This window comes from Linepithema humile, chromosome 4 (assembly GCF_040581485.1).
Source record: "Linepithema humile isolate Giens D197 chromosome 4, Lhum_UNIL_v1.0, whole genome shotgun sequence".
Taxonomy (NCBI): domain Eukaryota; kingdom Metazoa; phylum Arthropoda; class Insecta; order Hymenoptera; family Formicidae; genus Linepithema; species Linepithema humile.
In genome coordinates this window covers 19,653,026-19,670,169 of record NC_090131.1, presented here as the reverse complement: position 1 = coordinate 19,670,169, position 17,144 = coordinate 19,653,026, and the positions used below count along the sequence as shown (strand labels likewise).

General features: G+C 35.4%; 1 protein-coding gene across 6 annotated transcripts; it reads right to left on the bottom strand.

The window, feature by feature from the left end:
• Nucleotides 1-1,434: 1,434 nt before the first annotated feature.
• On the bottom strand, nt 1,435-17,137 carry atl (atlastin GTPase). Of its 6 annotated transcripts, none has more exons than XR_010890099.1 (10): nt 16,979-17,137; nt 9,056-9,136; nt 4,813-5,078; nt 3,850-4,629; nt 3,506-3,727; nt 3,192-3,406; nt 3,042-3,108; nt 2,875-2,904; nt 2,188-2,550; nt 1,642-1,880 (listed from the first exon to the last, which is right to left on the bottom strand). XR_010890099.1 is itself a non-coding variant. In XM_067354532.1 (8 exons), exons 1-8 carry the CDS (start codon nt 9,552-9,554, stop codon nt 1,749-1,751), a joined length of 1,968 nt encoding a protein of 655 aa, XP_067210633.1. In that variant the 5' UTR covers nt 9,555-9,793; the 3' UTR covers nt 1,435-1,748. The 6 variants fall into 6 exon arrangements, 1 of the variants encoding a protein (XP_067210633.1); XR_010890100.1 differs by lacking the exon at nt 16,979-17,137 and adding an exon at nt 16,022-16,447; XR_010890097.1 differs by lacking the exon at nt 16,979-17,137 and adding an exon at nt 9,350-9,798.
• Between the last annotated feature and the right edge of the window lie 7 nt (nt 17,138-17,144).

Sequence of the window (17,144 nt, the reverse complement as noted above, 5' to 3'; positions counted from 1 at the left end):
GGCACCTTTATAATGATGCATTTCTACTAAATTCTACTCCCATCCTTTACAAAGCATAATGAGATAAATACTAAATTAATAATATAAAATTTCTTACTCACTTGTGTTTCAGCCAAACAAATGTATTGATAAAAAATTTTCAAGCTGCCTGTTTATAGAACAATGTTTACATATATTAATAAAACTACAAAAATAGTTGATTCTGAAAAAAATCAATAACTTTTCAAATATTGGCTATATCACGGCTATATCAACTATATTTTTGTACATAAAATGAGTCCATTTTTTTACATATGCCTTTAGAAAGTAAGTATTTCAAGGTATCAAAAACTTAAATTACAATGTTACTAAAATTGCCATCAAGTACATTTTTTATTTTTGCATTGTTAGAAAAGGTGTGAAGTACGTGTCTCTTTGACATTAGTTATATATTTTCAAAAATAACGTACACGATATATTAAATAATCCGTAATAATCACTACTTCTACAATAAAATTTTTTAAATCTAATAGTACAATTTGTTAATGAATTTCATGTATTTAAAAATAAGAATTCTGTGCAGATTATAAACAAAGATAAACACTATCAAGTGTGTTTAGACCAAATATAAAGTATATTAGAAATTGCTTGGCAAGATTTGAGTTTCAATACATGTATACGTCAGAATTTATCGACAATATTACTCACTGAATAATGTTTATGCAGTACAAAAGAGTCTAATTTTTTATAGAATACACGTAACTTGTAAATTACTTTTAGATAAATGTAATATATTATAAATCTAATATATAAATTTAAAACAGTAATATACAAGAGATCTGTAATTTTTATTCAATGAGCAATAATAGGAAACGGAGTCCAATATATCTACGACGCAAAATTGAGCACTATTAACAGTGTGCTGGCAATAAGATTTATCTTACTCTTAAGTAGATCAATATGACGGACAACTTTGAAAGATATTGCATTTAATAAGATTATATATTACAGCAATATGGCGCGTGATATCTCATTTATAATTTAAATAAGTATTTTTATCACTTTTTCAAACTATAGAATGTGGATAACATCATGCTGTATGTACATTCTTTTCTTTTTATTAAACAATAGCTCAGTAGAATTGATGTAGAACGTTTCTGGCACGAACGAAATCTGAACTTTGTTAGTCCAAGCATATAAATAATATATAAAATAACAAGCAACATAATTTTAAGAGCACTGTGGAAAACAAAATCCTGCTTATAAAAAAGAAAGAATTAACTGCAAAATGCACTTTTAATAAAAAAAAGGGAAAAAAGGACTATTAGATCCATTTTCATCATGTTTCATAACGTTTTCACAAATGCACTTTTCTATTTTTTACTAATTTATAATAACTTCAAATATATATTAACATCCCCGTGATAAAACTTTCAGATTAAACTACAATAATAATATCTTTCACCAGTACAAGATTTTATTTTTATAACAACATTATATCAAGGATATACTAGGCAATGCTAGTTATATGATTTCCATCAATCTAACGCTGTTTTGTTGAATTAAAATACGTTGTATCGTATGTACATTCACAGTCACTTCAAATTAGTACACTCAATCCATTATTAAACTGATTTAGAAAGAAATCTATTCATGGCGGTATGTCAGAAGACAACATATAAAATTTGTTTATGCCACTTATTCACGTTAACACATAATTATACAATGCTTCGAGCATTTAAACAATCAAGACATTATAGAAATAAATATTACGATAATTTAGGCTTGCCATTGGCAAGGACAGTGGCGTTCAATGTTGAATTTGTTGCGATTTCAGCAGCCTGCGCCACTGCTACAGACATTGACTTCTCCACAAATTGTTGGTAGAGTGGCTTCATGAACTGAACAAAAGTAAAAATAATTTCTTTGCATTATTACTACATAATTACACAACAATTATAATATGCGATATTACGCAGCTGAGATTGTATGTTTTTCTCCCTTAAAATTTCGAAATTTTTAATTATTTTTTTGCATTAAAATGCAGCCATTTACTTTGTAGAATTTAATGCGACACAGAAAAGAAATAGTTACACAGAAGCAGTACAGTTTCTGATCGAGCAATCGTGGTTGTAATATTTGAACAGGAAAGTGGGCAATCTTAATAGTTATAAAATATCTGGTTATATATGCAGCCAAATGCCATACCTTTTCGATATTTGCTCCTGTTAGCACTCAGCTTATGATAGGAATAAAAAAATAACAATAAATGAATGATATTGATAGTTACGTTTGTACCATTAAACGACTCTGATTAACAAGAAACAAGTTTGTGAAACACAGATGTGTAAGAAACGTAAACAGTGTTGAGAAGCAATATAAAATTAAAATCATTTGTAAGTATTGAAATTAGAAAAGAAGAAAAGCGTAGGATCAGATGTAACCGTGTCTGCGGAGATCACGATAAGTAAAATGACATATAGGTATTGCAAATACAATTACAATAATGGACAGGATCAGGTATCTTAAGTTATACGTTAATTTATAACAAAGATGAGCGCATAGCCAGACCTGTTGCAATAAAGAAAGGTTATATATTAATTGCAATATGAATATCACATGATCCATGTTAATACACAAATTATACACATATTGTGAATTAATAAGTGCTGCTTAAATGTGACACATAAAACAGATATAAATTTTCGTATGTGATTTTAGTATGTGTAAATTTAAAAAAAATATTTTGTAAATATCCTATACTATACTATAGAATTATAACTTTTTTTTTGTCATGAACTGCATTTTTCAACTGTACTCTAAATTAGTTAAATTTAAAAAAATATAAAACATTCTATATTCATAAAATTAATAAGTGAGTAGAAAAATCTCTACCTTTCTGAAATATCGTTTTTCATTAGTAGACTGTGAACAATATAATAACAATATATAATATATAAATTTTTATCAGAAAAGTTTTATCAATACAATGAAAATTGGAATAAGCATACAAGAAAGATAATGAAACTTCGATAATTAACTTCGAAGATTTTCATACTTACATTTTCCCATATTTTACTGGCTAAATCGTCTATTTGCGTGCCAATTTCTCTGAATTCTCCGCTATACCTAAATAATATCCATACAAAATGTGATAGTCAGAAATGGTGCACAATAATAGAGAGTTGTATGTATATTACAATTTAGTGTACCTTATATACGCCCATAAGACAAGCGTGAGGAGGCCGACACCCATTATAAGGTTGCATACATTCGCTATCGTGTATAAACCAACAAGACCAAATATTCCGGACAAAATATACATAGTGACAGCAATAGCGAAAAACACTGCAGGCGTCCGCGCTGCTTTAAAGATATTCTTGCTCTCGTTGTGCGCCTTGAACTGATTGAAAGCATCATCCATGTCCTGTAATATTTCGTCACAAAATAAACATTCAAGAGAAAAACGATAAATTAAGTTACAAATAGAAAAAATTACAACAACTAATTGACTATGTACACTTGCCTTAATCAATTTTTCCATATATATTTGACTGAACTCTTCTCCACCCATTTTTCGTTTATTTTGAAACTGACGAAGAGCTGAGGTCATACAATGCTGATGTTCAGATTCCAAGTGCGCAGTCGCCATAAATGGTTTTGCACCACCGCACACATTTTCCATCATCTGAAGATATAAATCTTTAGCTTCGGCTACAGCCGTTAAATTGTTAGCTTCTGCTGTGGCCTGTAAATACAAAACTTAATTACAGTAAGAGAATAGAGATTTATTACTAGTTTTAATTGCACAAAAAAAGAAATGGAGCACTGATAAAAATTATAAGTCATAAAACACTAAATTACACGTACCACAAGCATACTCTTCGGTTCAGGAAGTTCATCTCCTTTGTAAAGATTAATATAACTCTTGAAATATTCCAATAGATCTTTCGCTTTTACGACCTGGCCGTTGATTTTCTTGGTCACCAGATTTTCCGGCGCCAGTATCATCGGTATAAGCACTTTTAATTGTTTTTTGAAGTCAGTTTGTATCTCGGATAATCTACCATCGAATTTCGGATTTGTCGCGATCTCGAGACCGGGATGCGGCATGAGGAAACACGATATATCTGAAAAACAGGACTTGATGTGCTTCCGCAAACTCTGCAGTTCGGGGTGCTGCCTGTCGGAGATCTCCAGTCTCTTGTCGAGTAATTTTTTTCCGCCGTCCGCGCCGTAATCAGCCTCGTACGGATAAACCCAGTCTCTGATTAAGAATTGTAGTCTCTGGAAGGGAGTGCTGTCGGAGCTCTCTAACGCCAGTCTACCGTACTCGGTGAATAGCTGTAGATGTTGAAGATCATCCTCCTGGATATTTTGTGATAGATTGTATATTTGTACGGAGGATAACATCGTACTCAACGCGAACACTGTCGCACAGTCCCGCACCGTCGACTGACTGTCGAAAGCGCCTTGGGTATCCATAAGAATCACAGCGATCTTTTCACCGTTCGCCAAGGTGGCGGGATAAACTTTCGACCACATTAATATTCCTGTGGTGTCCCTCTCGGAACCGCCCCTCCATGAAAAACCGCTCAGCGGCTCGTCCTCGGAGCCCAACCAAGCATCGGTATTGCTATGTAATGTGTACTGTTTATCACATCATTCATTAGTTATCCAAAATCCAGTTTCCGCATCAATTGACGACAAATGAACATGAAATGATATAAACAATTTGGTAAATGTCTGTCATTGTACGTTGACACGCTTTTGTAATTTTGACGAATTGCAACAAAATGTCTATTCTCAAATTTCTAATTCTATCTCACTTACCTTGCTGTTCATGTAACGAAGGAAAAAGTCAAGAAGGAAACTTTTGCCTTTTCTGAAGGCACCTGCAACAGATACCACAACCACACTTCTATCTTTCACGTCATCATGTAGAAGGATTTCTGACAAAGCCTCTTCATCCAATTCGAAGGTATGATCTGGATGGGCAAGTACCACTTGGACAGGTCGTCCACCGTCCGTTATATCCTTGTGCGCTTGTGCATCCATCGACGTGATGGTTTCTATTCGATCGTTTATTCCTAGGTAATCTGCAACAGACACATGAAACATTTTCATTACAAAGAATATAATAATAATGAACAATACTGCAAAAAAATTTAATTTGGATTTTTTTTAAGCGATAAAATTTATTTAGTTGTATACTAATAATATATTAATAATACATAACAATTTAAATAACGATAAGAAAATGTAAACGTTTATCAATACAAATACTAGTCATGCAGTACAAATGTAGAGCAGTGCATCAATTACTTGCGTAAATGTTTCATATTATTTATTATTAAAATCATAATATTGATATATTATAATGATGTGATAATAATATTATTATTAATCGCAAATAACAGTTATTTCGTGTTTTCTTAGCATTAAACAAATATATACAAAATATAACAATAATAATTCAATATCACCAATTAAAATTTAATGATAATGTATCATAAATAAATTTTGGTGTAATCTTGAGAGAATATTGTAAACTTCCTCAATTTTAAAGAGTTAGACGGTGCAAATTACACTTGCTGGGCTACTGGGATTAAGAACCACTTTGTTCGTTGCAATTTCGTTGTCTCGCCTTCATATCCTGTTGTTCAAAGGACAAGAGGAAGGATATGATGAGGAAGTTAATACGTGTGTATGTATGTAGGCCTTGACACTAGCGAAGCACGTAAGCGAGGTGTAATTTATTGCACGCGGCATGAAAACAAACAGTCCAAGACTAACCCGCCGCCGGTTACGTGTCTAACGCGTTGACCCGTGATACGTGACTCGGATCAGCTGTGAGAGCGATGGAGGATTTAAACCGCCGAAGCGAGCGGCGTATCGACCGATCAGAGAGACTCGTGAAAGCTAAACGTAAATCGTCGAAAAATCGTACTCCGTCAACTGGGAAGAGAAATTATGCGCCTGTTAGAGTTGTCTTTATATTCAGAAAAGCCCGAGACACAGACATTTCAAATATCTAAATTGTACATTACAAGATAATATATCATTATGCGAGAAAAGTTTTTTAAATCTCATTATTAGTGTATCTCTTTTTTGATCAATTTTGTAATCATTGCATCAATAGATTTCTCCTTAAAGCGGTTCCTCGCGAGTCCGGAAAAAGTTGAATCTTTTTCTGTAAGTTTCTTTAAATTCGGAAAAATAGCATGAAAAGTACCGTTTTATACCAAGATAGTATATTAAGTTTTCGAGTAAAATAAAGAGAAACAAGAAATCTGTCCTCTAAAATTATTTCTCTGTAGTGCAATAAGTTAAATCGTTTGACCGTTATTTGCATCACGGGTAATAATTATACGACAAATACATGTCGGGAAATAAGCCGAGGAAGACATCGTCATTCAGTTTCTTCCTCTTACCACGCATAACAAGAAAATATTAGTATTTTTGTATAAAATATATAAAAATAATGTCCTAAATCACCGCAAAGATTTCTATTTATCGATTAGTACTACTTTTCTTGGCACACTTGTGACTTTTTCTACGCACACGATGGAATAAACAACTATACGCGTCCAGTAAAACACAAAAGCACTTCATGACTCTTATTGCACGATAGTGATTTCCACTATCGAAGCGCGCTACACCGTATAAGACAAGAACTGATTTCACATTTTTATCGTTACGGCTGTAACACGGTAATTTTTTTATCACATCTAATAGCGATATCAAGAGATATCACGAGAATTGAAATTTGATACGATAATCAACAAAGGCGTTTTTTTTTTCATTAATCACACCTTCTTGTTTATTCGAAAGTCAAATAAGATTTTTATTTTGATAAACTGTGATAAATTTAATTAAATTTATCTTAATTTAATTTTTAATTTAGATTTTAAAAATGGACCAACTTATGTTTAATATCAATATTTTAGATAGAACTCTGAATACATTGTATTAATTTTATATTATTAATATGCCGTGATATTCTTCTTGATCAAAAAGAACTTATGATTAAAGTACTGCGAATCTTGAAATATTCTTCAACGGAAGTTTGATTATATATACTGAGTTATATTAGCATATCTCGCAATCACATCATCAATGTTTTCACTAGCATTGAATCTTATGCTGTGTCATACTGAAAGTATCACGGATAGTTCGTGTGTGATATGCTCAACCTTTGCTCATGTTCTTTCAATGCTTCGTATTTATATGCTCGACCACCATTACGTTTATAATTAATGTTTATAATTAACAGTTATTTTGCATGACTTATGATGTTTGTTTCTTAGCAAAAAGTATTATAATGATCTTAAGCAAATTATATACGAGTGTTACTAGAGAGTATTACTAGAGAGAGTTGCTAAATATCAAGCAATCATTTCGTTTTTGTTCCAAATTATTTTAAAACATCTACATTCCTGTGTGCGGATATATTTCGTGAATAATAAGTGTGTTATCGTGTCACTAATTTATTATACATTTAATAATTATAGATCATATATTTATAAGAATTCTTCTCTCTCTCTCTCTCTCTCAGTCAATTTACTTCAATAATACTCCATACATTCATACAGTCAAGTCTCATGTGAAGAATTGTACATGGAATACATCGATATCCATCGTTCAATTACGAACGTATTTCAATAAGATCAAATACACAGCGGACATCTTCAATTACGAATAGTTGTCAAGATTGATCGAACACCGTCTTACGTGACGTCTCTTTCTCTCTCTTCCTCTATCTCTATTATTCTCTCCAATGGAGAGCCTTCGGCGATTACTTATTGCGAGCAAACGGCCAATTATACACGCGCGAGTGCCAGTTTCTCTTTCTCTTTCTCTCTATCTCTATCTCTCTTTCTCACATACACATACACACAGCCTTCTCTCCACGTCTCTACCTTCGTGACGGATCTTTGCGTCATCTTTGACGCCGCCATCCGACCTCCACAGTGTCTTCCCTACAATCTCACGATCGCACGAATCATTACCGCGTTACAGCCGTAAATACAGGGCGACGAATTTCTCAGCTGCAATGAAACGGTGAGAAAAAGAGCGAATCGGTATCTAATTAAAATGTCAGAATAAAAGAATAAAGGCAGAGCAATAGAGGAATAACGCGCGTCATTACGAATCATCAACGGAAGCATCGAGATTTTTTTATACTCACTATTTATTTTGTGTAGCACATTTGCTTGTGTAAATTTACCGTACATAGGTATTTCTCTTTGCGTTATTAACCGCAGATTAATCATCGTATTAATTTCCCGAAACGTTAACAAATCAATATTTGAAAATCTCTTGTGTAAATAAAGTTTCAATTAGAGCAACTTTTTAAAGGGAGCAAATGCTGCAATGTGTAATTAACGAGAAATTCAACTGAATTGTTATTAACGATAAATGTTAATCGTAATAATATAACAGAATGATTATATTTAACAGGAAACTCGTGTCACGTTGATTCATGCGTTGCAATAGGAAGCAGTTTTGCAGTTTTCAAGAAAATTCCAGATATCGCGCGATTTAATAATAAACTTTCACATTGTGTATTCCCCTTCCTTCTCGCATAACGCTTGAAATACACGCGGTCGAGATATTATGAAGACTCATGTGAATTCGAAAGAACAAGGTGGCTTTTGCCGCGAACGATTCGGAGAAGTTGTAAACTCAAGACAAACCTCTCGCAAGAATTGCAAGAAGAACTTGAGCGATGCCCGAGAAAGCTGCCGGCCGCGCGGAGAACATCGTCGCAAAATCTGATCCAGCGAGAATTCTCGACGAGTCGACGGGGCCGCTTTTGTTGGCTTTCTTTCGTACACAAAGGAAAAGTATTTTATAAGAGAAAAAGGTAGGGACTTTCGGATGCGCAAAAGAAGTCGGTCGTTGCTTCGAAATTCGCTAGGAAATCGGTACATTTTTAGCAAGCACGAGCGGCGGCTATAATCAGCGATACGATTCACGAGCGGTATAAATGGAAAAATTTACGAATGAATAAATAATTGATTTGAAAAGAATAGTCGAACGAACATTTGGCTAACTAAGAAAAGCAACTCACCCATGTTTTCAACTGTCTTATGCTGTTGTCGTGGTACACGATTCACGTTTTCGTCGAGGATCGTCATCGGGGCCTTCTCGGCTGAAATCAGAATTTCGAATACTACGTTTAGTCAATGTCAGGATTAATTAATGGAACTATCTTCTGTTTTTTATTATTATTTATGTAAAAATAAGATTATTTTAAGAGAAAGAAAATTGGCAGACATTGATTTAAGCAACTTGTGACAAATCAAGCGTCGAATGTTGAGCAACTGATAAAACCAATTTCCAAAAAAATTGTTTGACAACTAACTCGGTGTTTGTTGCATTTCTCTGGCGCTATGTTGTGTAATATTTTCAAAATTCGAATTATGAGTCGTCGTCGTATACGCGGCCTGCTGCTTCGTTCTTGGCGGCCTCGCCGGTTCTTTCGGCTTGTCCGACATTTCTGACCACCTTGACCCGGAAAGATCGTCAGATCGTTTCCGTCTCGGTCTTATAATCTTCCTAGTGGCCATACTTCCGGCTTTCACATTCGTCACAAATGATCGGGCGATGCGCACACGATTCGACAGAAATCGAAATAAGCGCGAAAAATTTATTTATACACTCGGTTGCGCCGCATAGATGCACCATGCACACGCGATATTCAGGTACTAAGCTGCAAAATGAGCCGGACTAGAAATATCCCGGTCAGCCACTCTCGAGCCGCGCGTGACGGCGGACTTTGTGAGTTGGCAGCATCCCACGAGTGACGATGCCACGACAGAAACCGACTAACGCGATCACGGAAACGTCGTATTCATGTAGTGGGGAATATGGTCGGCAACAGATTTTCTTCAAGGTAATACGTGCGCCCGAAAGTATCAACGTTAAGTAGATTCGTGTCACTTATAGTCTTTGCGCTATAGTGCAAAAAATATTCTATAATTTATATAAAATTATTATCATTATTATTAATAAAAAAGAAATCGATATTATAACTTCGAGTTTTTAAAGTTTAAATTTGTTCTTGTTGAAAATCGATCAATATTTCTTTGAATTTTTTATAAAACTGCATTTACACATAGCAAACATATCTTTTCTTTCTAACATTTATTCCAATATCTTCTTTAATCATTAATTAAAATCATTAATTAAATTTTTGTAATTAATTTAAAAGCTCTTTACCAAAAATGTGAATGTAATAATGTTACTTTGATGTTATTTTTCGTACTGTCGAGTCCAACTTGTTCGAATTACGAATGATTTAATGAGAATTGATTAGAAAGAACGAGTGCGATTAATTAAAGAGAATTAAATGGCTACAACCAGATAGATTCATTTAAGAAACAACACTAAGTTTTGTTGTTAAGCATTGATCATAATTATTAAAAAAATAAAAATATAAATATGAAAACAGTTTATATATTAAAACAATTTATCCTTTTTATATTTTATATAATATTAAAATTACTTATTTATAATAAATATATAATATGAAATATATATAAAATATAAAATATATATTTTATTATTAAATGACATTACTAGGTGTGATAAACATGATAAACTATCAGCGGACTTGATTCGCTTAATGAAAATTAATTCTCTGTAGAAGCAAGAATAATAAGCAAAAACATAAGGAAAAATGAGAAAAATTATGTAACACGTGCAAATATAAAGCTTGAAGGTTGCAGCATAAAAACTTAATTGCACTACTAGCGTTTATAAGAATTTTAATACTAATGCCGCAAAGAATTGGCTGTTAGCTCATTGCGACGCATCAGAACAGTTTCTTTTTAAATAAAATATTTTGTTATATCTAAAGGCTTACGTATGTAAATATCCGAATAAAATTATTTGGTATGGAAAATAATATTTAATAATTAATATATTAGATATCTAATGACTAAATATAATTTGCAAAATCTCAGTTAATTTGTTATTTATGTTTATATAAATAAGAAAATGAGCTTTTTGGCAAAATTCCATAGTCTGTGCATAAAACGATCTACACGATATACCAATCTTAGTAATATTTCACGAAGAAATTATAATAAAAGATAAAAGCAAGCTGTAACGCCAGAGAAAATTTGATTATAATTTATAAAAAAAATATCATTTAATAAAAAAATATATAAATTTTTAAATATTTTCGATATATAGCTTATAAATTCTTTGATTAACTTAAACTTTTTGCAATAGAAAGATGACTAAAATTTAAATAATCTCACCGAAAAATTGTAAAGAATAAATATAACACGTAATCAGTTGTTGTCAAATGGAATTGCAAAATCTGTAATTAGTGATGCAACATAAAAATTAAACAGCGCGGTCTGAACATTGCATGTAGTGTTATTTTTTGATTGTCATGCATGTGAACCTTGGACGCTCATGACCTTTGAATCGTTTTATATGTCGCTTTTTGTGAGGATTTATGACACGATGTATGACATATGTGGTCGGTTTCCTTGCGCAGGTTGTAGAAGAAATAACGAAGCTTGGGTTTAATTTAGAACTGGATGACATGAGTAATTTCGTACATTTGCATCCCTGATGCCAACTGAGAAGATCGCGCCATATGTCGCAAATATTGGCACTGTGACCTTGCAATTACTTTCAAATGCAAATCGGCACAAGTTAAAAAAATATAAGATATTACGAAAAACTTGAAAATTATTCTTTTAAATAATCATATTAAAAGAAATAATCTTCTCATATATAATTTCTACGAAATGCATCAATACTTTAAAGCAATTGATACCAAAATCTTTGTTATTTAAATCACATTCAGTCAATCATCCATATATTCAACAAGAGAAATAAAGCACACGTAGAGTCAAATAAATCTATTTTCACCGAAAGGGTTAAACTGTCCGACAATAAAGCTCCCTTCGTTCGTTGCAGTACACCTCAATAGTTACACTTCTACTTTACGTGATCGGCAGTGAACCGTGTTGCCGATTTACGAGGTGCCATAGTCGAACAAACATAATCAAAGTCAATGGTTACACCAATAAGGATTTTAGATCGGTATCCGGTTTGCACGGGCAGTAAAACGCGCGAAGTTAACGATCGCGGCGCGCGTTGCATGCGGGATTACGATGTGCTTTCGTAAGATATTTATTTTAAGAAAGTACATCCCCTCGTACACCGTCTTGCCACCGCTGGAGCATCTATATTGCGCGGAGGCAAATGTTTTATGACAAATGAGAGTTTATTGCAAGAAGGAAAAGCCAAATGCGAGCAGGACGGAAGAACGAATTTGCCGAGTGAAAAAGAGAAAGAGAGAGAAAGAGAGAGAGAGAGGGAGAGGGAGAAATAAGAGATCGCGTATAAATGAACGAGTGAGTTAGGATTATTGTGCCTCCTTCAGGCATCTCAGCTATCATTAATCTCGCCCGCGGCGCTATCTGGCATGGGGTTTATTTATATTTCTATCCACGCATATACGGCAAGCGTAACCGCGACTACCGAAGTTTATGCAGCGGCATACGCAGTTCAGTTATGAGCACTGTAAAACGGCCTCGAAAGGTTCTTCCGCCTCTACGCGCGCGATTTTGCAAGCTTCAGTCGGCAGATCCTTAAATCTTCATGGTAACGTTACGCCAAATGAAATAAGATACGAGACGAGCGATACCTTTCGATGCGAAATGTTACTCCATCATATCGCGTTACAAATATTAATCGATCGATGAAAGTTTAGTAAATCAAATCGTTCAAGCCGACATAATTCCTCATATTTGACTTTCCTATTTTCCAATAAGTTATGTGTAAAAAAACGAATAGTTTTTTAAACTTTTTAACAGTTTCATAAAATTGCGATCGATTAAACGCATATCGCGTTTAATTATGGAAGGTTGATATATTATAATGCACCTCGTGATAAACGATAGGTTTTATTGCAATTTCCAGCTAATTGAATCGCGTCGTATACACGTGCCATCGCTCATAGAAATCAATAACCCTTTTAAAGGCGGCACTTTATAAAGTTACCGAGAGATAAGTTACTGCGTACACATCGTCTCCCGTGTCGCACGATAAAAAAAAGAAATATGTTTCGTCGTCACGTGCAATTGCATTTACGCTTGTTTTTATTACTCCGGCTAACCCGATCGCATTGTTACGCAAGTTACGAGAGAACACGACAGAAATACGGCTATCTCTCAAAAGTGCTATCGCGATCGTGCTTTAGAGCGCCGAGATTACGACGTCAGTTGTGCCTACAAACACATTACACTGATCCCGCTGGTATCAAAGCTCGCTCTTTTATTTTACGACGCAGATCCCGCGAGTCGCCATTTGGAACTTTGAATACGAGACGTTATCACACGCGAGAGGATATAAAAATTATTTATCTAGACGAGCACATGTCGACCACGTTAAAAATCCTAAATCCTTAAATACTGATCCCCACGCGAGAAGTTGTTTATCTCTTCCGCGAGAAGCACAGAATCCATGTTCTCGCCGGTATCGCTGAATCGCGATTAATAATGTACGATCGATTGGCTTCCGATTCATCTGACTGAATAATGCAAGTCTAATTACCGAAGTGCACAAACGCGAGAACGCTCGATGAATCCAGCTCGAGCGGAGATATGCAGTTTACATGTTAAGTATGTATGTATGTGTATTGACGTGCCAAGAACGTATTCATATTGGCTCGATTGTCAGACCTCTTGTCAGCCAATTGACATCCTTCATACAAGTTTACTTTGTGTCACAGTTTGTGAATTATTGGCTTGGAGGAAAAATATACATCGATACGATACGTGTCTGTTGTATCATTTTTTAAATTAGCTTTCTTTCGTCTCAGATGTAAACAGTATCGTAATATTTTTTTCTAATTTACATGTTTATGTATGTGTAGTATTAAAAAAAAAATGAAAATAAGAAGTTGAAAAAAGAAAAAATTGTATAATCGCACGTATTCATATTTCTACGAATGATATAAATAGAGATTGGTTCATAGTTGATAGAATCAAGCTATAGCACACGCTGCAGACTTTTCTCATCGTCTAAATCCGACCGTAACTTCGACTGCGTCTTGCTAACGTCTATAGAGAAATAACGCTTCATCGTAGTTACGAGCGAGGGAAAAGGTAACACGTCCGTAAATGGACGGCAAAGTACCGCGGGAATCAGCTTCAATTAACTCGGTGAATTGTCTCGGAGCTTCGGGCGCGAGCCGGTGTAACGCCGGACTTCCGCCTAATTTATCGCGGCCGGCTCAGAAATTTATTGTGAGGCGTTGTTACCGTCCGGACCGTCGTAAACTATCGGGGAAAGCGGGACGGGCGTTCGTTTCCATCGGACGTGCATACACGGTAGCGCGCGGCAAGCGGAGCTATCGATGCTATTCAATAAAACACGCGCTACGTCGGGTTGAATAGGTGCGCCAATATGTGACTCTCATTTCCAATCCCGGAACAGCTATGTGCGCTTGTGTTCGCTTGTATAATACGTACATTCGTACGTGTAACCAGCGTGTCGTGTTGCATCGTGCTTTGAGCGTGCCGACGCACGCTTTTCCCATCCGACATTGTGCCGCACGGATTTCATTTAATGCGGAATAATATTACGACTTCCTGCTGTGCGAGGCGTCACCGTAATGACGTCACGAGGAAAAGAGAAAGGCTATTCGCGTATCTCAATATGGAAAAAACGCATGCATGCACGCGTTCGCTAATTCTCCAACGAACATATATCGGGCGCGTCCATGTGACTCGTTGCTGGATTAAAGCAATATGCCGATTCTATAAAAGGCAACTTTGTTATAAGCCCGTGTTCTCCTCTTTTCTCTCCACACATATGTTCTTTGATATCTTTAATTCTAGAAATCAAATCAGTCGAACGCTACTAGCAAGCTACCCTGGAATCTGATTTTACCTGCCTAGCACTTTCTTTTCCGCACTTTGCTTTTGTTTTCTATTAATCTGATAATATATTTGCGATAGAAAAACATACATCTTCTCTAACGTAAAATACTGATCGTAAAACTCCTTTTTTAAGTGAATAAATCCAAGAATACTGTTTAAAGTATAGAATTATGTAACGCCACAGTAATTTTAATCCTATAAAGTAATACCACTGAACAAATGCGTGACGTAACTAAATTATATTGATTTTACACTGTCAGAATTGTATAATTAATTTTCATAATTCATTTGCGATTAATTTAAATACAATTAATTTAAACGATCAAACATAAATACGAGTGATCGCATAAACAATTTTTCTACAATCTAAAGTTCTCAAAGTGAAAATAAAGATGGGTCATTAGACATTAGTTTTTAAAGTTGTTATAATAAATTTGTAAAACAAATCTCGCGGAATAAATAAAGATAAACGGTTGCCTTTTTCAAGTCAGTTCAAGAAATAACATTCATGTATTTTGTATGACATACATATATGCGCTATTTTTATGTATTTTTTTGCACGCGATATTTTCTCCAGTCATACACATTAATGCTGTGGCGCAATGCTTTGATAAACAAAAAATGAATGCAATGCATTTCAATTTTATTACTGACCGTGTCGATTTCCTTGTTCCGCTCTCACTTTATATTATGTTCGTCGTACTTAGGCTCGATTCGAACAATTCAGCACGGCCATTCACCGAAATTCAATACTTAGACTTTATAAATATGAATTGTCAGCTGCTATATGCACATTGGTTGTCGAAGAGAATTTTCTTATAGAAATCGTGAAATAGATACTTGACGGAGAAAGAGAAGTCTTTGCACATTGTTGTTCTCTCTTTTCAAATAATATAGTCAGCTATAGTGGATTATAATCAATACATATATATGTCCTACGTCAATCTAATAGAGCTTACCATAACCTACGATTAGGTGAAAAGAAAAAAAAAAAACATACAAAAAAATGCTTCTTTTTGTCAATTTCATGCTTCATCATCGAAATATTACTGGCGCTTATGTATCATTGAATCGATATATAGTTAGAACATTAGTAGAGATATATTATCTCATTTATGTATTACCTCACTGTGCAACAACTTGCATTGACTCGGCGAAAATGTGTTGAGCAAACGCATCATTTGGCGGTGTTTTACACGTGTGACGATGAGCGAGCAATCACGTCGCGTGTAACCGGTTCAACGTAATGTTTCCACAAGACGAGTCCATGCAATTGTTTAACCTTGTTGCTGACTAATCGAACGCAAGGCCACGCGAATGTACGCACGACGCAATGAGCTCGAAGTTCCCTCGGTCTTGCGTGACGCTTTTGATGTTCGCCGCGAGAAGGCGGCAGACATCGGAGACATCGTATTCCGACAACTACGTCATCGTCTATTTGACAGGATTTCTCATTCGTTTATTGCGCACGATTCTGGTGTAAGCACGATATTTATAAGCACTCACGTCGACAACACTTCCAGCCATGCAACTTTACCGCGTTTACTTTATGCGCGAACAGGTTATAACCTCTATGAGAGAATGAACTAAGCTGCTCGTGATATTCCCGCCGATCCATGCCACGCATCGATTCGAGACACAAAATACCAACATTTAATTACACACGACATAGAGGCGTAGTTGCACAACCTACACCTCGTCCTTCGCACGAATTCACGCGACGTCTGTCTCCGTCACTCCTTCCCACTCTCGGCACCTTTCTCTTTCATACCGATGATTTGCATTTTTACGTGTTGCACAGTTATGACGGTTTATCGCAATGAGAAATAGATTCCACGGGCATGAGGGAGTCCAGCGGGAATTCGGAAAACGAGTCGGCAGGAATCAACACGAGCAAAGTGTCAAACAGCAAGCATGGACACGGCACGATCGCTCTCACGCACAGCTGGTTCGCGTCTGAGACGCGATGAATCACACCTTTTCGTAATTCCAACGATAACCCGCGAACACCTGACGTCGCGCGACTTCTCGCTGATCCCTCGTACCCAGCGGAATGAAAGAAAATTAAGCGAAATACTCACCCACATACGAGCTGCCGTGATTGCTGTTCTGTTTACGTTGTCTAGCGTCCGCCATATTGCGCTGCATGTAACGTCACTTCCGCAACTGCGCGCCACTGCGCGCCACAACTTGCCCGCCGCTCGCGCGGCGTCGGTATGAAGTTTGTCGTCGTTCCCGAACGTTACC